General features: G+C 46.9%; 1 protein-coding gene across 1 annotated transcript in view; it reads right to left on the reverse strand.

Moving 5' to 3' along the window:
- tmeff2a (transmembrane protein with EGF-like and two follistatin-like domains 2a) overlaps positions 1 to 27,620 on the reverse strand; it is an 89,718-nt gene that overhangs the window by 24,076 nt on the left and 38,022 nt on the right. The window contains exon 4 of the mRNA XM_061227011.1: positions 19,013 to 19,039. Within this exon, the coding sequence (XP_061082995.1) occupies positions 19,013 to 19,039 (27 nt within the window). The remainder of the gene's footprint in view (positions 1 to 19,012; positions 19,040 to 27,620) is intronic.

A 27,620-nucleotide genomic window follows, 5' to 3' on the forward strand; every position in this document is an offset into this window, starting at 1 on the left:
GATCGCGCGTTAAGTTTCCGGGCCCCGCTTCAAATTGGTCTCAGCAGCTCCAGTGCGCGGGGTGGCACGGATCCGCTCCTTTTGAGCTGCGCCGTTTACGCGGTGAACACATGACGGCAGAGAATGGAAAATAAACAAAATACTTTCTGCCCCCTGTCCCTGTTTACAGCTTCTTCCTGTCTGGTCTAGACCCAGAGTTTCACTGTCTGTCTTTACTTCCTTTCCCTCATTTAAAAACAACGCCTGACACACATACACATACACACACAAACACACACACACAAAGCCAGGCATACACACACACACACAAACACACACAAACACAGGCATACACACACACACACACACACACAAACACAGGCATACACACACACACACACCAGTAATCAGCAAAAGGGACTGTAGTGTATTTCTTATGCAATTCCCATTCCATTCCTCTGATAAAAATATCCCAGACATTATCACTGGGGGGGGGGCATGTCCGGACCCCCCTGCCCCCCCCCCCCCCAGTCTCCCCCTGGCCTCTGGGAGCAATAGCATTAGCATTAGCATGCGTTGCTGCAGACCCATCTCCAGACAGACCCGTCCCCTGTAAACGGCTCTCTCCTGCCGCCCTGGGCTGCTGCGGGTTTGTGGCGGTCTCCCCAGCGCTGTACGGATCATGGGTAAGAGAACCACCACGTTCCTCTGTTCAGGCACCACCGCAGCCCCCCCCCCCCCCCCCCCCCCCAGCCAGCGTGGATGGGAAAGCGGTCCTGAAGTGTGTGAAGAGGTTTGCGTGAAGGCAGCATTCTGGGTAATGCTCCCCATCCCAGCTATGGTCATATTCTCAATAAGCTGTTTACATGCACCATGAAATATGATGGCTGAATCATGATATTCCAAATAAGCCCCGGAGGAAATGCATGGTTTTGCAGCTACACACTGCATCTGTATTACTGGGAAGACATTTTCCTTTCATTTTCATTTTGCCTTGTGTATTTTAGAGGTTTTTTTTATGCACATTTGGAATATATGAGCTCATTCCAGACAATCATTCTCACCAATATCCTCAACAATTGTCTTGCTCAAAAAGCTTTCTTGTGTGCAAAAATCACATTATGTTGATGCCTTTCCTAGACAGAAGAAATGTGTCTTGCCGTTTTTCCAAAAAATGTGATGTTTTCGGGTTCGCCATCACTGCAAGCTTAGCGAGTGAATTATGATTGAAGATTGCCTTCAAATTAGAATGCGCAGACCCATTCTGAATCGTCTGTTCTCTGTACATGACTCTATATAACTTTCTAGTCACAGACATTAGTCACAGATATTCACACCATGTCCCCTACCAGTTACTCACACACAGGACACTACCTTATTTAGGTTCTGGTTACAGTAATAGTTTACTCGACTCATGTCATAGTCAGAGTGATTGAATATTCTGGTAGCGTCGGAATATTAGCACGCATGAAAATTTAATGAGCGCTGGATGAGCTGCTAACCTGAGTGTTTACAGACACATTTCTCCCCCCCCCCCCCCTCCCACTTGTGTGGTGAAGGCACTCTCTGCCTCCATCTTAGAGGCCGCCACCAGCCCCTTCCCTCGGAAAGGGAGGACCCGTCATATCGGCAGCGACCCAGAGCCGTCCTTGGGGGACGGCGCTCCGCTCCGTGCGAGTGTAAATATTTATGGAAGAGCAGGGAAGAGATTTAGTGCACTGTACGAAGTGTCACCTTGATACATGGGGGCGACGCCATGCTCCGCGACAGGGCAGGGTAATCTTCCCTCAAATATACGCGGGATGGAAAACCCACAGCCCTTTGTCCGGGAGAGCCGGATGCGTCCGGAGAAGCCATCGAGAATACAGGCAGAACGTAGGGAAACGGGAGGGTGTGGCAAACTGAACCTCAGCAAGAGCTGGCTTCCCAGACCCCATATTCACAGACCAATGACGTGTCCGCTGATTTCATCCACCAATACGTCATCAATCGCATCAATCGGTCAATAAATCAATAGCTTTATTGTGACCTTTACAATGCTAAATCTCTGTGTCACTGCCTAATGTTCTTATTTTTACTTAGTTGCGATTGTACTTATTTTTACTTTGTTTATACAGTGTGCGGTTTATAGAGGTTCCCTGCATTAATGTGCAGGCCAATTAAATGCACAGAACACAAAAATAAATAAAATGCATTATTTGATGTTATTTATCATTTGCATGTTGTGAGGTCAGCTGGAAGCTGAAATCCAGGCTGTGTAGTCCATTATGTTATGACAAATGCTACGCTTCTATATAACAAAATATCATTCTTGGCTGACATTCCTGACTATTTATTCCATAGAGCATCTGAAAGGCAGAGATAAGTAAAAAAAGAAATCAATACACTAAAAATGATACAACAAAAACTTTGACTCTCTTGGTTCCTAAAATATCTATTACTTTCTATATATTATCTATTTTACTGTTGCAGAGAATTTGTCTTGACCATTAAAACAATTGCTTTTGCTTAACTACCAAGACACACAGGTACTTACAGTACAAAACCCTTTTCTCTGGGAAACAGTATCACATGATTTGAGCAAGCCCCACGGTTTATGGATTGTATTAATCATTTCTACATCAGACATGTTGAAATGTTTAATGCAGTCAAGCTGGGGGCTACTTTCTGTGCAAATTCCAACTGTTTCCATTGCCTTAAGGCACATTTAGGCACATTTAGCTATGTACCATTTCCCCAAAATGTCAGGTTGGTAAAAGCATATTTATTCAGTTGAAAAACACATAGAGTATGTGCGCAATTCACACTCACATTACCCTTATCCATATACTATTCTGAAGTACACTGTGCCCACAATCACTGCATGCACATGACAGAAATCTGCAGGCTAAATGTTCATGAAATGGCACTAAATAGAATGTTTTTCCATTAGCCTTGTCGGTGAAATATAGTTACATTTACTAGTTACTGTCTCTTACCAATATGGCATGATAAAATACAGTGGCATACAATAGTGCTGTACACAGTTCATGGAGGAATGCTTAAAATGAAAATGTACCTCATGAGTGATCAAATATATTTAATTACATTAACATAACATTATCATTGCAGTTGACTAGCTGCAGTTGGTGCGACCCATGTTGTGAGACACACGAGAAAGATGGATTGCCTGCCACTTGTTATGAATTATTCAGACAGCTGGCATGCTTGTTTATCAAGCAAAAGAAATGAGAACATGGAGATAAGACGAGATTATGTTTCAGCCTCCTTGATTTCAACTTTACAAGATGTTTCTGCTGTAAATACACGGTGCGGAAACTAAAGAGACGGGTCAAACCCGAGGTTCAAACAGAAAATAAACTCCTTAAAATTCAAATACCGGAAGAATAACTTCCTTTGTGTATTCCTCCTTTTGTGAAAATGCTTATTAAAATAATTAGCAAAAAATTGCTTCCATCTAGAATTGGCAAACGTCCAAAGTCATAAGTTCATAACTACCCTGCAGAAAACGTGTAGGATTAAACTCAGACTCAAAGAATCTGCGACTGCGTTAATTCACTCAGCCATCTTACTCAAAGACCTGAAACTCGATTCTTGGAGTATCTGCCGGTTTTCTGCACTTAATTTATGTCACTGATTTACTGAAGAGTCCACACACCTTGTTTCTAAGGTTTAAATTGGCTACTGATTGAAAGTAAACCATGAAAGATTACAGACACTGCAGCCCTCTAGGATTCGAGTTTGAAACCCTTGTTCTGAAAAGGGGATGGAATGAAGGATACTCTGAAGGAGCACAGGTATACACACACACACCTGCGCGTGTGCACACACACACACACCACACGCACACAAGTACACACACGTGCGCATGCACACACACACACACACCCACCACCCACACACGCACACAGGTACACACACACACAAACACACACACACAGAGGTATACACACACCCACCCACCCACCACACACACACACACACACACGCACACAGGTACACACATGCAGACACACACACACACACAGGTATAAACACACACACACACACACAGGTACATGCGCGTGCACACACAGGTATACACACACCTGCATGTGCACACACACATCGCATACACACACACACACACACACACCAGCATGCAGATGCCAAGTGAAAGGGAGGGGCAGGGGTAAAGTGTCGGGTGAAGGGTTGGACCCCTGAACCTGGAATAATTGCATTGGGATACACTGCGCAACCTTAGCTACCTGTGTCTGTCAAAAGTACTCAGATCAAATCTGGTTGGCTAAATTAAATTTTGTAGTGATAATCAAATTAACAGGCCTGAGTGAATTGAGAAAGCAGACGTTTCCTCATTTTTTAAGTTTGGCAAGCTCTTTTATTAACTTCCAGAGTTGTTGCTAGCTAGCTAATTACTTTTAATGTATGGTCAGTCCAAAGCACTATAAAGCCTGTTCTCCTGTGCTGCTCTACTGTGCAAAACTGCTAACGTTGGCTGATGCCTGTATTTATTGTGCAGTCAATTAACGACAGAGGGCAGTGAAACTTGGGCTTGGGTTTGGTTCCAAACTTAAAAAGTAATTTTTTATTTGTGGAAGAGGTTTTGTTGCTGCATTCTGGAATCTTGTATTTCCCTTTTGGGGGTCAAGGAATGTTTGGCTAGGGTTAGTAAAAATGTCTGGCTAATGTTTGTTTCCTAGGTAGTTGTAAAGTACAGTAAAGGTATCCTGGTCTGTTTATGCTGGTTTCCCAGCGAGTCTGTTCTCAGCAGCTGAAGCAGAGCTCTAATGTCATGGTTCATTTTGCTGTGTTGCAGTGCTTCTCACTCGAACGCTGGACACCGTGTACCTGTTTTATGATCTAATAATGCCGGCTGTGATCCGTGACATTACAACGAAGCATGTAACAGTGAAATATGATTTGGTGTTCCAAACATAAGACAACAGTTTTTATTTCTGCACCCCAAATGTCGATGGCATGATTGTGCCTATGTGCAAACCTTGCTTCTAACACTAGGGAAGAGATACGCGTCTACTCATTCTCTCTCTCTCTCACACACACACAAACCCAGAAGAAACTCGAGCATATATTCACCACAAGCCAGACCTCTTTTCACCCTGTATCACACCCCAAGTCTGTACGGCAGCCATTTTGTTTGCTCCAAACTTCACTCCCCATGACAGGTGTTTGGTAACACGGCGCCACACTCAGAGCAATGGGATGGAAGGGCCTGGCCCGCGCTCATTCTCCCAGCTGTCACCCCTGTAACGGGATCCCTGGCACCGGCACGGGCCCGCTCCTGAATATAGGCCCGGAGAAGCACATCTTTTCAGCAAATGAGAGATAAATAATGCATCGCGACGGTGAGCCCTGTTTGCGAAGACACATCTGATCCCGAGCGCCTGTCTCCATCCAGTCTGAGCGGGGGTGCGATGCCAAGAAAGATACCATCCGTCCAAAGCGCACGGCCGTCCTCTTCTCCCCGCCGCCCAGGGGAATGAAACCTCTCTCGGACCGGCTTTACTTCAGCCCGACATCTGACCCGCCGCGGCACTTAACATTTCTCCGTCGTTCCACGTAATGGCCTCTGCGATCGTTCCTGACGAAGACGACCCTATATCATCTCTGCTCTTTGCCCCGACCGTCCTGCGCACGCTTCTGCGGTCGGGGGATAAGAGCGTCAGCAGACTTTCTAAATGTAAAGGTGCATTATTTAACAGACGTCCAAGGTCGCCAGGTTATCGGCCTTTTATTTTTTCCCCTCACTTTTCATTTGCGTGGTGGGATTTATCCGGCTGTGTGTCTACCTTCCGGCGGTATCCCCACTGGGAATCAAATGTGCATCCTTCTGGTTACAGGCCCGCTTTCAGACGGGCTGTGTCCCAGGCCAATGGACCCCATAATCCCTCCACAGGGGCAGGCTCTGCCCATCTGATGGGCCTGAGTTCTCCCTGGCGGTCCATCTGCTGGATGTTAATTAACCCCCAGCAGCTACCCCACCCCCCTGACCCTCCAATGTGAGCTATACCTGAGCTGTACTGAACACTGCCAACTGAGGGGGGGGGGGGGGGGGGGCTCACCTGTTGTGATAAGGGGGGGGCCTCTGTAAGCTCTATTGGTAACACTTTATAATAATAATTTCTTATTTAGCTTTTATCCAATGACTTACAGTTCATTAGACTAAGCACCCCTGGAGCAATGTGGGGCTAAGGGTTTTGTTCAAGGACACAACAGCTGTGCAGAGCTTATCATGGCTACACCAGGGCTTGAACCAGGCTACCCCATAATGTAACAATAAGATTACATTAAATCGGCATTAACGAATGTAGGTGTAACCGTTAATACAAATCTGTACAGTTGTGTTTATGTATTTGTATATTATTAAGTAATGTTGGGAACTACAGTAAGCCAGTTCCATACAATGAAAAAACTGTTAATGTATTTGCTAATGGTTAACTCATTCTAAGTTTATCCTATGGTTTGCAAATGTATACTTTAAATATGCATGCAACTAGTGAGTAATTAACTAAGTACATTAATTAACGAAAAGCTAATTACATGCTTAATGCATTTCTCCCGTCCATTAATTCATGTTAGCGACTGCATTAACAGCAAGCCTATCCAATGCCCCTGACTGTAACGTGTGACTGCACTGTCTCTGTTCAACCTGCTAGATGATGAGCACAGCAGTCCCGTGATGTGTGGGTGTTAAATCATCCCCAGCTGCACTGTACAGGTGCTCATTATGAAACTCAGAAAGCTGTCCACTGAGGCCAGTAGGTTTTTGTTTTTTCTACTCGATAATTCATTGATTAATGCCAGTGATTGGCCAGGGATTTCAGTCACCTGCTGTCCCAGGTTTAACTGACTCCTGATTTGAAGGGCAGAATAAAAAGCAGCAGTACTGCTGTCCTCGAGGGCCGGATTTGAGTATCCCTGGCTGAAACCATCCTCACTCACGCACAGTACACAGGTACACAGTGCACTCCCCCCCCTCCACTCCTGGCTCATGGTTCATGCCCAATGGATCAAACTAAATGGAACGGAACGCTGGATTCTTTGTTTTTTATTTTCCGGGGAGAGAGGGGGGGTCATATCGAATCGAGGCGGAGGACTGTCTGCACTGATCAGGGGCACAGCCGGGGAGCCCCGCCGAAGAACGAGGTCAATCAGCGGGCCGGGCGCTGGCCAACCCCCGTCCGCGGCTGCCGGAGCGGAGGCCCCGCTGCGCCCAGCGGCGTTCCCGCTGAGCCGAGCGCCATTCCCGCCGGCCGTGCCTCCATTACCGCCGGCCTGCTCTTAGCCCCCGCTGGCCCGGGGCCCGGCTCGTCCTGCCCGCGCTCCGGGTGGGGGCCGTGTGATTGCATCCGTCAGTCTGAGCGGGGCGGCACCGCGGGAGGGGGCGGGCGGAAGATGAAGATGCTCGCTATGAGGGCACGTCCAGGCTCTGCGGCCTCCGCTCTGCCGTTGGGTGACAGCGGGTGGAAGAGGGGAGAGCCGGGACGCTGATCCTCCACCCTGTGTGTCGAGGTGTCCCTGAGCAAGACACCTAACCCAACCTGATTTGTAGCTTGCATGGCAGCCCATCGTTGGTGTGTGTGAACAGGAGTGTGAATGGCTGAAGCATAAAGGGCTTTGGATAAAAGTGCTGTATAAATGCAGTCCCTTCTCGTCCTCCTGCCTGGGGCGAAGCGGGTTTTAGTCAGCCCGGCTTCCTCACGACATCGGTGAATTAGCTCCTCTCGGTGACAGCTGAGGCTAGCGGTCGCCTCTCCTCAGGTCAAGAGCTAAACCACAAGCACGACTGCGTGACCTGTCGAGCGTAAAAGACACGCCGGCCCTCCAGTGAACACGTCCGAGCGTTCACCCGCAGTGCTGCCCAGGGCTGGCTAAATGAGAGCGGTTGGGAATGATCCTCCATGGCTGTGATGCTAAATGATAACATTTGGGGATGATCCTTCCATGACTGTGGCCCTAAATGAGAGCATTTGGGGATGATCCCTCCATGGCTGTGACGCTAAATGATAACTTTTGGGGATGAACCCTCCTAGGGCGTGGCCCTAAATGAGAACATTTGGGGAAGAAGCCTCCACAGACCCAAGAAACCTATTATTACATCAGTAATAATACTGTGCAATCAGAATCTCTTACAGAAAACTAACTTGGAGAAAAAAAGCTTGAACTGCGGTTTGGCTGTGGCCCTAAACAGACCTATAAACACCATGGGGTGCACGGGCATTACAGGGAGAAAGCGCCATAAGACCGCGTTCCATTATTAGCCCATCGCCTGATTTAACCACACCCGACTGCGACTCCCCCACACCCCCCGTAGCACTGCTTCTGCTCCTGGTTAATCTGAGCGGCGGTCTTCCTGGACCACATGCCGGTTTTCCAGGCCTGTGCCTGTCGGAGGAGGAATAATGATGTGCGCTCTCTCCGCAGATCCCTCTCGGAAACGAGAGCGGGATTTATTCAGCCCGGGAGGCGAAGCGCTGGCACCGTATGGTGAGCGCCGTGCTAAACGCGCCGTGGCCAATGGCAGAACGACACAGGCAAACACAACAACAACAACAACAACAGCAACAACAAATGGGACATGAATATTTAAGGGACTGCGTATACAGCAGCTCTCCCTTTATTCACGCACAACCAAGTGATCATTTTTTGTCTTTTTTATTTAAGCAAAATATACTTTCCGTGACCACTTTATTTGGTAGACCTGTAGACCATCTTGTTAATACAAATATTTAGTCAGTCAAACATGTGGTTCAGCTGTTTTTCATACCAAATGTCAGAATGGGGAAGAAATGTGATCAAAGTGACTTTGACTGTGGAATGATTGTTGGTGCCAGACAGGGTGGTTGGAGGACCTCAGAAATTGCTGATGCACACTGGTCTCTAGAGTTTGCAAAGAATGGTGTGAAAACCAAAGAAACATCCAGTGAGCAGCAGTTCTGCAGGCAAAAACAGCTTGTAAATGAGAGAGGTCAGAGGAGAAGGGCCAGACTGGTTGAAGCTGACAGGAAGGTGAGAGTAAAGTAAATAGCCGCACATTACAACACTGGAAGAGCATCTCTGAACACACACACGTCAAACCTGTACGTGGATAGGCTACAGCAGCTTAAAAATAAGTCTAATAAATACCTAATAAAGTGCTTCCTGACTGTAGGTAAACAAATAGTTTACCCATGTGTATGCCTCAGCGGTGCCTTTTCTGTTTCTTAGTTTCTTCACTAAAATTCAATATTTTCAAGGGGGGTTCTAACCAAAATATAGTTTCACATACAGTGTTTTTGAAAGGGCTGAAATACATCAAGGATGCCGCTCGGGGTGTGTACATCCAAAATAATTGAAGATAAAAATATAAATTGCAAGGAAACTAGCAAATAAATAAATAGCTTTTGTTGTACTAAAATGTTTTGTGTGTGTCTTGCTCTTCCTCTTTGAGCTTGATTTGCTTTGCCCACAGCAGGGTTCCTTCTCATTGGTCACGGGGTGGAATTGCTCCCAGTGCGGCAGGGCTTGCCGCGTACCAGCGATGATGTTACGCCGTTTGGGGGACGAAAATAGAGACGCACAAACGCTGCCATCAAACACTTGGCAGGTCAGCCCTATGGCTCTTACTTCCTGTCCATTTACAAAGTGCACCCGCATACAAATTGGACCCCCAAGGCCGAGATCCAGCCAGAATGCAGTCTTATTTACCATCAACAAAACTAAAATGCCTAGAAACAGTATGCTATTGATCAGTTTTTTCCTTTGGAAAAGGCCACTTAGCCCTGCGATAGACCGCATTTACTGAGAGAGGGGGGGAGAAAGAGAGGGTGCAAAAGCAAGACAGAGTACGGAAAGGAATGGTGTAGCTTGTGCTGTCCGTGATTGTTCTGAAATAGAGACAGCTCTTACATGGAACACAGCTATGAGACAAGACACGCAATGCACAGCATGTTCTTCCAGAAACCAATACCCTACTGGTAGTCACTAATATCCGGACACTACATCCACTGTCATCATTAATTTTACTGACACTTAGACCCCATATCTACTGACATGGGGTATCACTAACACTCAGACATCCACTGTCATCATTCATTTTACTGACACTTAGACCCCATATCTACTGACATGGGGTATCACTAACACTCAGACATCCACTGTCATCATTCATTTTACTGATATCGGGTATCATTAACGTTCAGACATCTACTGACATCAATAATTTCATGTCATATCGGCTGATATCAGTAGTCAGATCTATCATTGCCCGAAAAATCACCAGTAAACCTAGACAGCACAATTAATAAAATCGATAAAGTCTTACATCAGATCACAACATCCACAGACACAAAAGTCACATACACTCTGATGGCGTCGACAAAAGTAACGCTAATCTAATGCAAGACTAAACATAACATGCACTGACAGCAGCAAAAGCACTGATACAGAAACACAACAGCATCATGTGCATCAGTGAGAAAAAACTCTGCGCCTCACCCCTCACCTCACCCCACCCCACACCCCACACCCCTCACCCCACCCCACACCCCACCCCTCACCTCACCTCACCTCACCCCACACACCTCACCCCACTCCCCACCCCACCCCACTCCCCACCCCACCCCACACACCCCACACACCCCACACACCCCACACCCCTCACCCCACACACCTCACCCCACACCTCACCTCACACCTCACCCCTCAACTCACCCCACACCCCACCCCACCCTGAGCATGAAAATGAGGACAGATGCCTCATTGATTTGTCTGACTCCAGGAAAACGTGTATGTTGCACTTCCCTTTACCAGGGTCTCTATTCATTGTACAGTCCACTGAAAAAGAGAGTCTGTTGGCTTCTGTTTGAATGCAAAATAGGCTCGTGGGTTATGCACCATGTTGCTAATTACACTGTTACTAAGAACTACTTCTTTCTTGCTTTACTTTCGTATATAAAAAGGCTTAATTAAGAAGGGCTTGATTGGTTAAGCAGTACATTTTGGCTGCTGATGTGGTTGGCATAGTGGAGAAAAAAAAACAGAGAAGAACAAAAAAAATAAAACAAGAACAGTGCAAACATAGGACCACATATAAAACGCCTAAGAGCAGAATTCTAAGGCTCTGAAACAACCAATGAGACATGCCTAGTGACTGTCACTGCTATCGTTTTCGCTTCCCTGGCAGACTTACATTTGTGCCCCTTGCATTACATCACTTAATTCATGAGAAAGAGGTTGGAGGATTTTGTTTTTGTGATAACACGTAGAACAATTTTCGGGCTTTGCCTTTATGTTCTGTAATATTTTTTTGCACCTGGGAGCCTGAATTAATAGTGCTTTCGGTGTGTGTCGGCTCCTGTGTAGGGACACTGCTGATTTAGGAGGTGCGTAGATGGTGGCCCCTTTTCCTGGACAGCAATTATTGACTCAAGAAAAATGAGTTTCTTTTGGGTGTCATGATGTAGGCGGTATGGCCAAAGTGGAAGTGCTGTTAGCTAGCTCTGACAGTGAGTCAGGCACTTCATTCAATTTATTTTTCTTTCTTTCAACCCTCCTTTCTTTTTTCAGCAATATTCTGACTGCACTTTCTGGCTGAATGTGTGTTCTTCCAATTCAACACTGAATTTTGAGTGCTGAGCAATTGTACCGAGCAACAAGTGGTCAATTTCCACAGGTTATGTACTAAATCAACTTCAGTTTACAATATCACCCGTATTTCCATTCAACGCATTTACATTTTCAGTCAACCCACTGATAAGTATCAAGAAATAACAAATTAATTTAGTGCATCCACAAGGTGCACCACAATCTCTCTCTTCAGGAAAAAAGGAGTACATTTTCCAGTTTGAAGATAAGGTCTTCCCTATGAACTGAATTTACAGTCTACATCTGCCTTGCGCTGACCCCCTTGCAGTCATATAGTTACAACTGCTTTACGGCCCAGAAGGGGCTTCAGTCCATCTGGTGCTCCCTCAATCAACTTTATGGGGTCTGGCCCTGGGCACTGAGTGCATGCTGACCCTGACACCTGCTCTGTGGATCACTGTCCCTGGCTGCTCCCACCGCGTCCCTGTGCTCCGGGACCAGAGCGATCCGAAAGCAAGCCGGCCCAAATCGGGGGAACCTGTAACCACCCGGAAATATGAGCCAGGCATGCTGGATGGGCAATATTAACCGGCCCTTTTCTCGTGCTACTGAAACCGATAGCTTTATTTGTTTCGTCGCTTGTTTACATCAGAGCGTGTTTGGATACGCCGCAATAGTTTTTTCCGTTCGCTCGACTCCTTCTCGGAAGATGCCAGAAGAGGCTTTTTTTGGATGCCCTGCATTTTAAATGTACTTGGACGTCCCTAGGAAGCAGAAAACTTGGCCAAGCAGCCAGAGGCCGAATCGGTCGCGAGGTCCTTGTGTCCCGGCGTTGAGAATACGCAGGACGGGGGACCATCGCTTCTCCCCTGCCCTCTATCTCGTCCTTCCCCCATGCTAAAAAAAACTCCCGGCCGCTTTCAAACTCAACTTTGATATGGAACTCCTGCCGGTCTAATACCACCACAATCCTGCATTAACGAAGATGGAGATTCGTCCCTCTAAATTTGACCTCTGCCACTCAAAATACAACCTTCCACCTCCCTCCCCTATGTCTCCATTTCCCCCCCCATAATAATGTGCCCCTGGGTGACCAGTTGGAATACATAAGGTTATTTTGTGTTCGAATGCTGGTTTTTAACCCCCCCTCCCCACACCCTTCACTCCACTCTGCATCATTCTATTCTCCTCAGATTTTCCAGGGATTTTTATCAGCACTTCACTCTTCTTCTATTAATAACACAGAAGGACTGTGGACTATGTCTGAAGAAGGACACAGCTAGCAAGTGGCCATTTCAATTGAGTTAAAGTGGTTCCGCTTTCGTTCTCTTCTCGTTCTCTTCTCCTGGCTGTTGATCCACCCCACAATGCAACAGCGGCTCTGCTCAAGTAATAACTCTTCAGCCTACTGTGTTCCAAACCAGGGGGCCGGGTGTGGAAAGTGGCACACTTTATAAGGGAAGGGCTCTGTTTTTCATTTTCTGCACTGCAATGATACAAACAACTCTCTTCAGGTTTATGAGCAAGCAGGTCACAAACAGGACAGTGTTGGGGCTGGGCTGAGTGTGCCACTGCTTCCTGTTTTCTATTCCCTGCTGGAAAAAAAAATAAACAGCTCAAGCTAGGTTTTGAAACAGCTGGTAGCTGGTTGACCAGTTAGACCAGCACCATACGCAACATGGTTTGACCAGCTGGTCATAGCTGGATTTTACCTTCTGTTTGCCGGTTGTCTTCGCTCTTCTCTTGTGCAGGTAATTGAAAACCAGAAGGGTGGATCGTTAGCTTAATGAGCTACACCTTGGGTGTGGCTGGCAGTTTATAAAATGGCTGCTCTGTTTGCCACGTCCGTCTCTCTCTCTCTCTCTGGCTTTCCCTCTGTTTGGACTTGCTGTCTGACTTACCAACCAATGTGATGTGATTTACTTCGTTTTTTGCAGTTTTGGCAAACACTTGCCCCAAAATGTGTGCCTCCATCTCCTGTGACTGCAAAAGAAAGCGGACAGGAAATGGCCGCTTGTTTCCGTCCCCTTGACGTTAATGTCTCCTGCAGGCTGTCCTCCTCAGCACAACACCAGTCCTTATCTCTTTGTGAAAATTGAGAGTCAATTTTCCTGTTCCTCAATTCTTGTTACCATGGAGATTCTGAGCGGGATGAGGAAGGGTCAGAAAGATGGAAAGACAGAGCGAGGGAGAGAGCATGAGTGAAGCGGTACACTCATTGAGCGCTTTATTAGGGACTTATTAGACTTATTTAAACATATTGGTCTTCTGCTGCTGTAGCCTATCCACTTAAGAGGTTTGATGCGTTGTGTGGACAGAGATGCTTTTCTGCGTGCCACTGTTGTAATATGTGGTTATTGGCGTGACTGTCACCTTCCTGTCAGCTTTGATTAGTCTGGCCCTTCTCCTCTGACCTCTCTCATTAACAAGGTGTTTTTGCCCGCAGAACTGGATTTTTGTTTTTATCATAATTATCTGCAAACTCTAGAGCAGGGGTGCCCAACCTTTTCAACTTTTTCATTTGCCGACCTGAAGAGATCTATCACTCCAAATTGACATCACTAAAACAACAAAACGGGAACTCAGAGAGCAGAATGTGCTCAAACAAAATGAGCACAATCAAAAAATTTCTTCCATTTAAAAAAGTTCATGTCCTACCTTATTGTGCCCTTTGGCATTGTGAGGAGGCTGAAAGTTTCTCATAGTCAGGGCAGCAGCAGCAACTGCAGTATGTCTCAGGTATTCTATAAGGTGGTCATTGGTCATGGTCGCTCTGTATTTGGACCTTCGTGTGGGCGAAAGCAGACTCCCAAAGCTTGGTTGATCCAAAAAAATGCTGTCGAGTGCTGTCATGTTGGGGTACTCCTCCGACAGTAGCTCCCAGAATCCACCATTCATCGCAGCCGCTGCTCTTGATTTAATCTGAATGTCAGTTTGAAGGGTGAGAACTTCATTCTCCACTTCAGTTGTGTCCGGGTGAAAAAGTAATCCCACTTTGGAGGCAATGTCTTTCGCATCAATATCTGTGCCGAATGGGAAACACATATACTATATGTGGAAACGGGCTCGAGAGCTGCAAAGTCAGTGAAGCGTCAGTCAAACTGATAAAATGCTCTGGACTTTCTCGATGTAACGGGCATCATCACGCCTTGCTGGGGCTTTCTCCTGACTCTGAGGTTCTGAACGCGTGTTTGGAATGTAGCGCTGGGCCTGACGTTTCAGCTCAGCGGAGAGAAGATGTAGCCAGCGTTTAAAAGCATTCACAGAGCCGATCTTGTACATTACATGTTTGCTTTGTCCTTGAATCTCTAAATTCAGTTAATTCAGCGTGCCAGTGAGATCAGCAAGGAATGCTAAATGCAGACACAACTGCTCGTCTTCTAGCTGTGCATATTCTCCATGTTTAAGAGAGCTTGAGAAATTCTCTGATTTCAGGAAACAGCTCTCTATATCATGCCAAAAATTTGCCTCTGCTCAGCCACTGCGAAGTCTGGAAAAGACTCAGTTTGTTTGCATAATGCAATAAAACCATTTGTGTGGCCTACCATGGCAGGCGCACCATTAATGGTAATGGAAACAAACTTGCAAATGGGAAGTTGGATCTTGTTAGCAAACTCCATGAAAGCATTAAAAAAATCTTCACCTCTGGTATGCCCTTTTCAAAAGAGTTCCTCTTTTGCCCTCATGTCCTCGAAAACCATTCCAATATAAACACATAACTGCGCCACATCCACTATATCTGTGGACTTATCGAACTGGAGGGAAAAGTACTCGTGTGCGTCAATATCCTTCTTCAGCTGAACTTCGAGGTCCTCGGATATTTCCTCACACCGCCTTGTCACGGTGTTTCTTGATAAGTGAATGTCCTTGATTGCGGCCAAGATTTCGTTTTTATTTTTAAAATCTCCAAAGAGCGCGTCGGCAGCCTCAATAAATGCCTCCTTCGCTGTCTCTTTATGACTTTCTATGCTTAGCAGGAACGTGACTCACGTTCGTGGCTCCGTGAAAATGCACTGCTGTGCTGCGAGTTGTGATTTTAATTCTTCTATAATTATTCTATGATTTTGAAGTGCCGTTCGTGGTTGCAATTTTTTGGCAATGGATATGCTCGCCTGAAGGTGCTTACACACCAAATCCGGTGTGTCATTCCACGGTCAAAGTGAAACCACTGACCATGTCTGCATCCTTTTATGCATTTAGTTGCTGCCACATGACTGGCTGATTAAATATTTGCATTAACAAGCTGGTGTATAGGTCTACCTAAAAGTGCTCAGTGAGTGTATCATATACTGCATACATCACATGGTTCGGCTTATTTTCTTCTGGAGCCTGACATATATTCAGAGGCACACTGAAATCTGTGAAATCTGGCGGGTGGGCAGAGGCCCACAGAAATGTCAACGAAGAGGAATTCTACGAACTTGCAAATGGGAATTTGGATCGTGTTAGCAGACAGGTGCCAGCGATTGCAGCTTGCTTTAAGCTAACACCCACGTTTTAAGCTTATAAGGCCATTTGAAGGCAATACCGAATCAAATGGCACACTTGATCCAGTTGAGTAGGGCTCTGTTCTTTAACATCCTCTCGATCATGGTGCTGTTAGCCAAACCATTTTGTTTAACGTGCTCATTTGTTGAGTGGGAAGCCTGTGTTCCTCTGTTCACTGGCACATCTTCGTGGCAAAATTCTGAAGTGACCCAGCTAGCTCCCAGTGCAGTTATATTTGTACCAGCACCAGAAATGAAATTGGGCCCTATCTAGACCGGTCTCAACAGTTCACATCACATTTTACCAAGTGCAAAAGCTCCAGGATGGATACAGCGCAGGTCCAGCTTGGCTTGAATGTCTCAGGACAAAAGGGGTATTCATTTGTGCAAGACAAGTGACGTACAACCATAGAATGCAAATAAAGTGCTGCATAAAATAATGAAAGTCTTTTTTTCTTCCAGTGTCATGATTATCTAATCCTGTCCATTCAGCACACACAGCTAGTTAGATAGCAGCAAACTCATTATAACTGGCCTCTAATTAATCTGTTGTATCTAGTGAATAATCGCTTAATCACGGCTTTGTTATGCCTGCAACTTCAGCGGTGACGCCAATGGTTCGGGGATTTAAACTCAATTACAGGCTCCCAGAAATGTATGGCCCACCCCGTAATCCCTCTATTCTGTCTGAGTTGACCAGTGGGGCACTGCACAATTGAATATATGTCCCGGATTGACCTCAGAACCTTAATGAGGCTGAAAAGTTCAGCGTGTAATACGATTTCCTGTTTTCCTGTTGTCCTGCATTTCCTGTAAAGAGTCTTTGTATAAAAAGCCAATATATAAATACAATTTGATTGAACTCAATTGGATTGAACAAAGTAACCTCCTGTGACACAAATTTGAATGCTTAGGCCAGTATAAAGGGCATTAGGATTGTCCTTGCTAGTCATCTATCTGAGTGGTGTGCAGGCTTGGCGACAACTAGCCTTAGGAAGGCTATGGACAAAATATGGATGCTAGCAGGTGTCACTGTGGCTGCTACTGTAATTACAGGAAGCTGCCTCTCGAGGCACAGTTCAGATTCACTCGCTGTTTGAAGGAAACTGCCCCTGTCTGCCATCTGGCTCCTGATGGCCCAGGCCTGGGCAACTGCAGCCCCCCAGTGCTGCGTGGTCTCCGGGCTTCTGTTCCCGGCTTTTCATAATTTAATTGCGCTCATCAATCAACAAATAACCAATGAATTCGCCGCTAATGAACACTCATCAACCGCTAAACGGTGCTAATTGATCACCCAAACAGTGACTGAACACGAGGACTAGCTTTAATGAGTGGGTTCTAGGGTCCGGGTAATTGTTCACGGAGGCCCTTTAAGACTCGCGGGCACAAAGACAGGCAGGAGAAGTATGTGAGTGCATGAGCATCGAGGCACGGCAGAGATTATGTCTGAGTTTAGCCTTCCCTAGTGTAAAATCCAGCTTTGACTAGCTTTAAATTTAAAACACAGCTTGAGCTGGTCAAACCATGTTGAGTATGGAGCTGACCTGGTCAACTAGCTACCAGCTGTTTCAAAACCTAGCTTGAGCTGTTTTTTATTTTTCCAGCAGGGTGGGCCCTGACTCTGAGCTACACAAGTAGGCAGATTCCCAGAGATCCTCAGGTCTGATTGGCCTGATCTACCAGATGGGGGTGAGCCTCATAGGTTAGGGAACAAATATCATAGGTCAGTGTATGTCAAAAAGTAAAACGAGCAGTATGGTAAGAGCAATCCGGTGAATTTAATTTGATACAGCAGTCACACATCTTAAACTTTAAAGACTTGCAGAAAAAAATTCATTCCTTTCAATAAAACAACCAAACTAAAGCTTCGACCAGGCAACAAAAGTCATCTTAAATGTAAGTTGTCTGAGGCCTTTCTCATATTCGCAAAAACTGGGGTTATTTCAAGTGTCTGAGCGGGCAGTATCTCATTCAAAATGTTGCCATGGCATCGGGGAATGTCATTTTTTTATCAGGGGTGCACTTTGCAGTCTTCTATCAAACCCCTTTGCCTCTTTCAGGTCCTCTCCCCTCTCTTTCTTCCTTCTCCACTATCTTTCCATCATCTCTTCTTCCCTTTGCTATCTCTCCCAGTGATCTCCCTCCTTATCACCTTGCTTCCTTCCTCAATCCCCCCCCCATCCGTTATCACCATCTGCCTCGATCTCCTGCCATTTTATCTTCTTCCTTTATCTCAGTAGTCCTTCCTCATGTTTCCCCCCCCCCCCGACACACACACACACACACACCTCACCCCATGTCATCTCCGTTCTTCCCTGGGCTGTATCTATATCCATTCCCTTCATCTCAAAATCTTTCCTCCCTCTGTGCCCCCCCCCTCCCCTCCCCTCCTGACTGTTATATTTCTCCCTGTAGGAAACCCTTTATGTTCCCATTTTCTCATTTTTCATTATTTCCTCCTTTATTGGCCTGCCTCAGTTCAAATCATTCATGTGATATCTGTCAGTCTGCGCTGCCAAAACGAATCATTGTTTCCCCGTCCCCAACACCCCCTCCACCCCCGTTCCCCACCCATCTCCCATCCGGGTTTCCAGAAATGTGAAATAGTTAGACACTTAATGCATCCATCCAATTAGCACATCTGCCCAAAAAAAACATTCACAGATGCATTGTGAGCCGTACAATAGTTTCGTTATTAAAATGAAATAATCAGCGGACTCAAAGACGCCGACACATTCTGAAATGAGATTCGCTCCCACAAAGACACTGCAGCCAGGATTTCTCCCTAAATCTGAACTGTTAACAAAAGGAAAGTGTAATTATCTCGTTCCCTGGGGAGAAATTGCATTTTCTTCGTCCATCAGGACAAACCAGACTGGGAAATTAAGAGGGACAGATGCAACATGTAAAAAAGAAAAGAAACACAAAATCAGAAGAAGAGAACATGAATAAAACTATCTTACCGTCATCCCCAGAGCCAGATCCAGCATCTGTAAGAGAGAGTTAAACAGGTTTTGATTAGGGCCAGGTACATCTGTCAGTCTGCCAAAACCAGAGTGACAGGCAAAGAATATGAGCCTAATGAGCTCTGGACGAGACACAGAGACGAGCGTCTGCAATTCATTTTTCAGATTTCATTTTTTTACTTTCGCTGAGCTGTTGTGAGTGCCCTTTAAGTTTGTGTGTTAGTGTGTGTGTGTGTGGGAGGAAGAATATGTTGAGGCCTTGTGGTGCTCCTCTATAAGAGCGAGACTGATATCCTATATCGATATCGCTGTACGACAGGAGCCCTGGGCTTTGTGCGATTTCCCTGCGCAGGTCCGACATGATGGTGGCAGAACTGCAGCCCAAACCTGCCCTGAGGGTGCGGTGGATAAACAGGCTACCCCAGCGTATTTCCTGTTCTGCTGTTTAAGATGGCAGCCCGGAGGCAAAGGGAGATAAGACAAAAACAATCAGGGCCCATATCCCTCCGTTATCTCCCCCCCGGGGCCAGTCGGGATCGGAGGATGAGACGACGCTGCGCTTTTCTTTCTTTTTTTTTTGACACGGGCGAGCACTGCCATTACGTGCCGCCGCGAGGGCTCCTAGGCAGGCTAGCCGCGGTAATGACATCACCGGAGAGAGAGAGAGAGAGAGAGTGTGTGTGTGTGTGTGCGTGTGTGTGTGCGTGTGTGTGTGTGTGCGTGTGTGTGAGTGAGTGAGTGAGTGAGTGGAGTGAGTGGAGTGAGTGGAGTGAGTGGAGTGAGTGAGAGAGTGTGAGAGTATGTGTGTGACAGAGAGAGCGAGTATGATAGAGAGAGAGGGAGAGAGGGAAAGAAAGTATGATAGAGTGAGGGAGTGTGTGAGAGAGAGTGTGTGTGAGAAAGACAGTGAGAGTGAGAGTGAGAGTGAGAAGGAGAGTGAGAGAAGAGAGTATGAGAGAGAGAGAGAGAGAGTGTGTGAGCGAGTGTGAGAGAAAGACAGAGTGAGAGGGAGAGTGTGTGTGTGGGAGAGAGAGAGAGAGAGAGAAAGAGAGAAAGAGAAAGAGTGAGAGAGTGCACACACGCTGAGGCATTTCATCTCGTCCTCTCTCCAGTGCTGGAGGAAATTAGTCTTACTGAAACTGAAGGATGGAGAAACATGGATGAGGGGAGGATGCTGAACCCTGTATTCCCCCCTGTGTAGGGGATCCATTACATTTCAAATTACATTACATTTAGCAACACAACGTCCAAAGAAGTGTTCAAAGGAAGGCAGATAGTCAAGTTTTAAAGGAAAATAAAATTCCTGAATAGCCCTCTTTTACACCAATCATAAGTAGCAGATTCAAATGTCAGACAGTAAGATTCAAAAGATGAAAAATAAAAAGTGCTCGTATCCTTTATCAACATCCATGTATCTATCTATCTATCATCTCCCCTTCTCTCTCTCTCTCTCTCTCTCTCTCTCTCTCCCTCGCTCTCTCGCTCTCTTCAGGGCAAGAAAGCATATATACACCCTTGCTTTCTTCTTGGTCGGAGAGAACCGGATATTTTGAAGAGGATTATACGATACAAAGAGCACAGTGTGATGCTGTCGTAATGTTCACAGCTTCAGAGTGGCAGTAAAACTGGAGTTTATGTACTGCAAGTTGACACATGGAGGAGAGATGTTGAAAACGGTGTGCGATATTGGGGGTGTTGTGTGTTCACTGGCTGGGGAAGAGCTGCAAATGGGGTGATGAAGCTAGCGGGTAATTAAAAGGGAATGATAGACTCTTCCTTTTTTCTCCTCTTTTGCTTCTTTTGAATCTTACTGTTGAAGATGTGCATCTGCTGTTAATGATTTGTGGGAAAGAGGACTTAAAAACGTGACTATCGGCTCGCCTTTGAACACTTGTTAACTTCCTGCTAGGTCTGGCTAAACTGACTATTTTAATGAGTCAGAAATGTTCCATGTCACAAAGGGTAGAGTATCTCAGTCCTATTTCTGAGCTGGTAAGTAGATGTTAGAGCCAGAATAAAATTGGAATTACTATATTACAAGCTGCCCCATCATGTGCAGGTGTTTGATTCTGGCAATGTTGTGTTCACTGCGTGGGAGAGAGTTTCAAATGAAAGCTGTAATAATTAACATGGAATATTTGGAAGGGTCATAATTGTCGCGAATGAGTTATTTTACTCATGTACTTTTTGAATCTATTAACATTGTCTGAGAGGAGGATTACTCACTAAATGTTCATTTTAAAAGAAGTCCATCTATCTGGGGATCCGTCGGTCTATCTATCTAGATCAGTGGTTTTACTGTGGGCAGAGCCTAGCTCGTGGGAGAGAGTGGATTACAAGATACATGTAAAAAACTAGCGTAATGCGCGCGCACACATTCTCAGTTGAGGTAATTGGTTAATGCAGGCTAATTTTCTATCTTTTGCACACTAAATGGGGAAATTATATTATTTTATACTCATGCAGTTGCTGAGAGAAAAGATCCACACCATTGATGAAGGTGACCAGGGAAGTCTGTATGAAATGTAAAATACAGGTAATGTGCTGCATTGCATGCGGAAATTATATTCTTTTATACTAATACATTTGCTCAGAGAGGAAAGATGTTTAACAAGTGCCATTTTTCTACAAAAAGGTATTTGTCAGAATGATTCACACCCTAAAAATGATTTTAAATAAAATCCCATTTTTACGTTCACCTCAGTGTTAGGGAACTGTGTTGTGGCTTTCTCTCCATCACCATGGGGAAAGCAAAGAGGAAAGCAGAGGTTGTTGACCTGCAGGTTGTTGAGCTACCCGGTAGACAAGACCTTCTTGTAAGGTTCTGTGTTTTCTGTTTCCTGATTTCTGTCTAGTCTCTCGTGTTTTCGCCTCTTATTTCCCTCCATGACCACCATAGTCTGTTTCCAGTTTCATTCCCTCACTCATTTGTTCCACCTGTGTCTAATTTCGTGTCTCCGTCTCCCCACTCCTTATATGTACTTCCTTCCTGTCTCTTGTCATTCAGTTCACCTGTGTCTCATTGTGTACTTGTTAGTAGTGTATTAATACCTGTCCTTTTCAGTTTATCTTTGCTAGTTCGTCATACCCTGTATCCTGAGTCTGTCCATGTATTTTCCTGTCCCCGGTTCTAGCCTCCTGTACCCCGTGCCTTCACATCTGTATTTGGTCTGGTCTGGTCTGGTCTGGTCTGGTCCGGTCCGGTCCGGTCCGGTCTGGTCTGGGATATTTCTGGATTGTTCTCTGCCTGGCTTTGGATTTAGTTTTTTGTACCTTCACCTGTGTGGACTGCCTTCCAGTTCTTGAACTCTGCCTGTCCTCTGACCACTCTTCTACGTGCCCTGTATGTATCCATCTGCCTGGATTTTTGACAATTGCCTGTTTCTGGATTGTGTTTTGGATCTGCCCCTTGTTCATTAAAGCCTGCCTTTTTTCCACCTTCTCCCCCGAATCTGCTCTTGGTTCCTCTGTCACACAATCCTGACACTTATATATCCCACAAACAGCTGATCTTTTAGGAACGAAAGAAAATGTCAAGGGCCGCTGGTGGAAATCTACAAAACATGTTTGCTTCTTGTGGACACAAAGACCTCTATTTTCTGGCTGACACGAGGCGTGTTGTGAACAGTTGCACAGGCAAAGTGGTATTTTCATCATGGATTTTGCCGCACCTGAGCCGGTTATTTTGGTGACCCACCGTTGACTGAAGAGGGAGAAGACACACTGTTGAGGGAGTGTCAGTGAAGATCAAGCAGGGCACTGAAGTTCTGCTGTCAGACTGTGATACGACCCACCTGCTTTGACTCACAGCCCAGGGAACGGGAAAGTTACTCAGTTTGGGACTGAATACATTTGAAGCTTAATGTTCGGTGATAACTACACCGACAGCTTCAGTAAGTCAGCTCTATCTAAAGTCTACAGTCTTTATTCCAGACAAGCTCGCTATAACATGGATGGAGTTTTACAAACACACACACGAAACCCAAAAAGAAACACTAAAGTAGAGTTTATTTTGTCCTTTAAATCAAGGCGGGGAAATGACCGTGCAGCACCATTTAGGTTGAAGAGGTGCTTCGGTAACCTGATAACACCATAAATATGGGAACAGACGGAAGGCCCCGGAAGACAAGGGATCCTCCATCATCCTGGAGGCCCTGTAAACTGGGTCTGCCCGCACCTGCCACTCCCTCTCCTGACCCAGTTAACTCACGTTTCCGGCGTAATGGAGAACGGATGTACGCGATCATGCACATTAATGCTAAAGAGCAGACGTATGCCTTTAAGTGATACGTGTGAGCTCATCAATCAGAGCCACCTGACAAGAATGATTTCGCACACTGCTGCTGGAGATAATCGTGTGCCAGTAGGTTAACGTAGTGCACATCACTGATATCAGCCTGATCTGCCTGTGAGCCCTATCATTTTATTCTGAAAGGAAGAACACGAATCACAGGAATATGATGATAATATAATAGTGATATTATAGTGGTAGGATAGTAACGAATGTCTCAGCCTAGCTGTGTACAGTGGCAGTTTGCAGAAACCTGGTACCATTCAGTGGTAGCAGTTCAAAAGGTCCAGAGCTGGGAACTGCAAACAAAGTTGATGGTCCAAACCAGAGAAGACATGCCAGTCTTCAAGTGACTACGCTGATGTAAAATCCAGCTATGACCAGCTTAAAACAAATCAAATCATGTTAAGCATAGAGCTGGTCTGAACTGGTCAATCAGCTACCAGCTGTTTCAAAACCTAGCTTGAGCAGTTTTCAGCTGGGTTACAGCTTGTGACGGCTCCGCCCCGCCCAAAAGCGCTACCCCTGAATGCTGCCAGCACAGACTGTAACACGGTGACTGAGGGAATGGGGCGGGAATGTGAGCTTGTGTTACTGACCTCCTCTCGAACCTTGAACTCAGAGAGAGAGAGAAACAGAGTGTGAGAGAGACAGAGCGAGCGAAGGAGAGAGAGAGAGAGAGTGAGCGAGAGAGAGGGGGAGAGGGAGAATGAAAGAGAGCAAGAGAGAGTGTGTGAGAGGGAGAGCAAGAGTGAGAGAAACAGAGGGAGAAAGAAAGAGAGCGAGAGAGAGAGCGAGGATGTAAGGCATTCTGGGAAGACAGATTACCGGGAGAGGACCGGCGGTATTAAAAACACACCAGAGCAGGCACGCGTATCCCGGCGCTGTAAAAGCGATGTGTTTCTCAGAGCGTATTTTTCAGGCGAGTAAAGACCCTGACGTTTCCGCTGCTCCGTGGCGCGGCTGCCGTTCAGCCTGAGAGACGCGTGGGCGAAGCGCGTCGCTGAAGGGCACAGCCGGCGGCGTCCCGTTCGGGATTTGAACCCGCGACCCCCCCCGCTGCGCGGCTGCTTCATCACACCTGCCGTTCCGGGCCCTCCGTCGTTCATCACCGCGAGGGGACGGCGTGTCGGCGCGGCTCGGTTTCCCGTGCGCAGACCCCATCAATCCCCCCCGATCGCTGCTTTCTCACATCTGGGCTGAACAGAAAACGCCCGTCCAACAAGATCACTGACTGATCAGTGCCTGTCTCAGCCTGGAGAGGGGGAGGGGGGGGGCCCTCGCTGGTTTTTAAGAGGTCACTCACCCATGCTTTTAACGCAAATTGAGCCTGCGTGCCATTTTGAGGAATTAGAGCAGGGACTTATAGTGATGTATGAACGGGCCCTTGCCCCTGCTCGGCTCCTCTGCCCTGCTCTTGTCATTGGCCTGTTTTGGCTCTCTATGACTCACAGACTGTGGAGGACAGTGGCTGGAGGCTGATTCCAGATTCCCCCCAATAACTGTGCCACCCCCCGCCTGCGCCCCGCCCACCATGTGTCTCCTTAATTGGCCCAATTACCGCCTGCGCCTGCCCCGGCTGCCCGTTCCCCAGCGCGCCCGGGGAGCCCGCCCCGCCTGCTGATGAATCGTTTTAATGATCGCTTTTCCAATCCCGCCTCCCTCAGCCCGGCAAACCCCGCTGATTTATCGCCTCTGACTCCGTGTCCGTCCTTTCCAGCTCTGCGTGCAGGTGTGTGTGTGTGTGTGTGTGTGTGTGTGTGTGCGTGTGTGTGTGTGAGTGAGTGTATGAGTGTGCATATGTGTGCACCTGTGTGCACCTGTGCATGTTTCTGTTACTGTGTGTGTGTGTGTGTGTGTGTGTGTGTGTGTGTGTGCGCGAGTGTGTACATGTGTGCACCTGGGCATGTTTCTATTGTGTGTGTGTGCGTGTCCACACACAGTTGTGTGTTCCTGTATTGGGGGTTTTTCGGGACCTGTCTGACTGATTGATGGGGCAGCTGTCTGTCTCTGGATGCAGACACGCACTGACGCAGACAGGCACGTGACAGACGGCCCAAAGGGACCTCGCAGGCCTCCGCCTTTAACGGAGCCTGTAGCTCCACCCACCCATTATACTTCTCTTCCCTCAGACTCCATTTTAGATGAAATCCGACTGGCCTGGGTGATCCCTCAAGGACCGGCCGCCCTGTTTGCCAACAGTGGTTAATGAAGACATGTTAGTCAGGCTCTGCTGGCTACACAGGCCATCTTCTTGTGAGTGTAATGTGAAGGCCTAGACTATCAGCTGGACAGGGACATTAGCATTCATAGTTGTGCTATTGAGCCGATAACCCCAAAATGGGGTAATCTGTCAACAGAAGTATAAATTCTAGACCTTTTCTTTAGTTGCACCATCCTGCCGCCTGCCCCTGTGTGTTTGCTGATCTTATGCGTTTATCCGCCCGAACGAAGATCACGTATGGTAGATGGAAGTGAATAACATGGCAATATGTTTCAGTGGTGTCTCCCCCAGTATCTGACTCATATAGGATTAGCATACCCTACGCTAATGCCCCAGAAAAACAGAGCTATTTACCGCCGGATTACAAAGGTAAATGTGCCAGATCCTGCGATAAATGTGTGGGTGAGGAGGCACCACAGGGGGGCTTGTATAACAATTCCCGCCTCCCCATTAGGGAACTGGGTCTCCCCGTGAGACGGAGGGGTACAATGACCGCAGCATGGTCAGGGAGAGTGACCACAACATGGTCAGCGAGAGTAAGATGCAGCATGGTCAGGCAGAAGTGACCGCAACATGGTCAGGGAGAGACCACAGCCAATCACGACACGATCATTCCCTGCGCTCCACACAGGGCTCTACCTCCTCGGTTGCTCATATAGGTAGTTAGCTGATCTATGATTATGATTATTATTTTTAGGCTGTTCTCCCCCACTCTTTCTAAAAGGGGCAGTTCTGCAGGGTAGCCGCTGTGCTGCCTGCTCCCACACAAGGGGCCCTGCAGCTGAAGCTCTAATATGCTGGCTCGCAAAGCGATGGCTATTTCAACCCTCCCGCCCACACAGTGCTACAGGAGAGCTAGCGCCCATTGCAGGTGCGCTGTGTTTACAGGAGCGGTTTGTCATCACTCGCTCATGACAAACGGTAACCTGTGGCCAAGTGGTGCATCTGGGGGAAAAAAACCTGTCGTGGTAAAACCGAATGACAGGCTGGCAGAAGCCCTCCTTACGCTTGGCGGCACGAAGCCAATGATTTACATGCTGATTTTAATCACTATGACGATGATGATGAGTTTGATATCAAAGGTCATTTTCATTACCTGACTTGCGTAGGCTGAATTCAAAATTATTTGTTATCAAATGCAGCTCAACAGGAAATGAAGGCGTAAGCCGGCTCCAGAAAAAAAAAAAGAACATTTCATTACTTTATAAAAAAAAACAAAAAACATAGCATACAAATAACCTTGTGCTGAAATTGATTTATTCACAGCTGGCCACGGTGCGACGGTGTTCAGGGAAAGCCTGAAATGGTGACCGATATAACAGGACGAGTGAGCCCGGATTGTGAGAGGCGGATTCTTCTCGGAGCGAAAGCTTGCCCTGACAGCTTGGCTGGCGGTCTCTGGCGGAGCAGATTTGTTGCACTGTTTACCGCCGTTCAGCAGAGAGAGCACTGGGACCCCGCGCGACCCTTCCTGGCTGTTCTACGTGCGGCGTGCGGCGGGAAGGCATCCCTTTCTGCTCTGCTGCTGTCAGACATGTTTACACTGGTAAACAGATATGGGCAGACCGGGGTGGGGGGCTGGTGGACGGACCGGGGGGGGGGGTGTTGGAGCGGGGGCGTCGGAGTGCTTGAGATCGCTAGCTTTTTCGCGGCTGAAAGTATGTTATTACTGTGCTTACAGCAATAACACTCTTGCAGGTGTATGTCTGAACAACCTTGTTTGTCTTTCTCGAAATTGCTCCAAACCACAATGGGATTGATAAAAGGCTTTTTTTTTTTTTCTTCAATAAAGAAATTCTCAAATGGTCTCTTTTTTTTTTTTACTGGAATGGCATAGTGGTTGGTGCAGTGGGTAGCACTGCCGCCTCACAGCAAGGGGGTCCTGGGTTCGAATCCCCGTCGGCCGAGGCCTCTCTGTGCGGAGTTTGCATGTTCTCCCCGTGTCTGCATGGGTTTCCTCCGGGTACTCCGGTTTCCTCCCACAGTCCAAAGACATGCAGGTTAGGCTGATCGGACAGTCTAAATTGCCCATAGGTATGAGTGTGTGAGTGAATGGTGTGTGTGTGCCCTGCGATGGACTGGCGACCTGT

This window comes from Conger conger, chromosome 17 (genome assembly GCF_963514075.1).
Source record: "Conger conger chromosome 17, fConCon1.1, whole genome shotgun sequence".
NCBI lineage: Eukaryota > Metazoa > Chordata > Actinopteri > Anguilliformes > Congridae > Conger > Conger conger.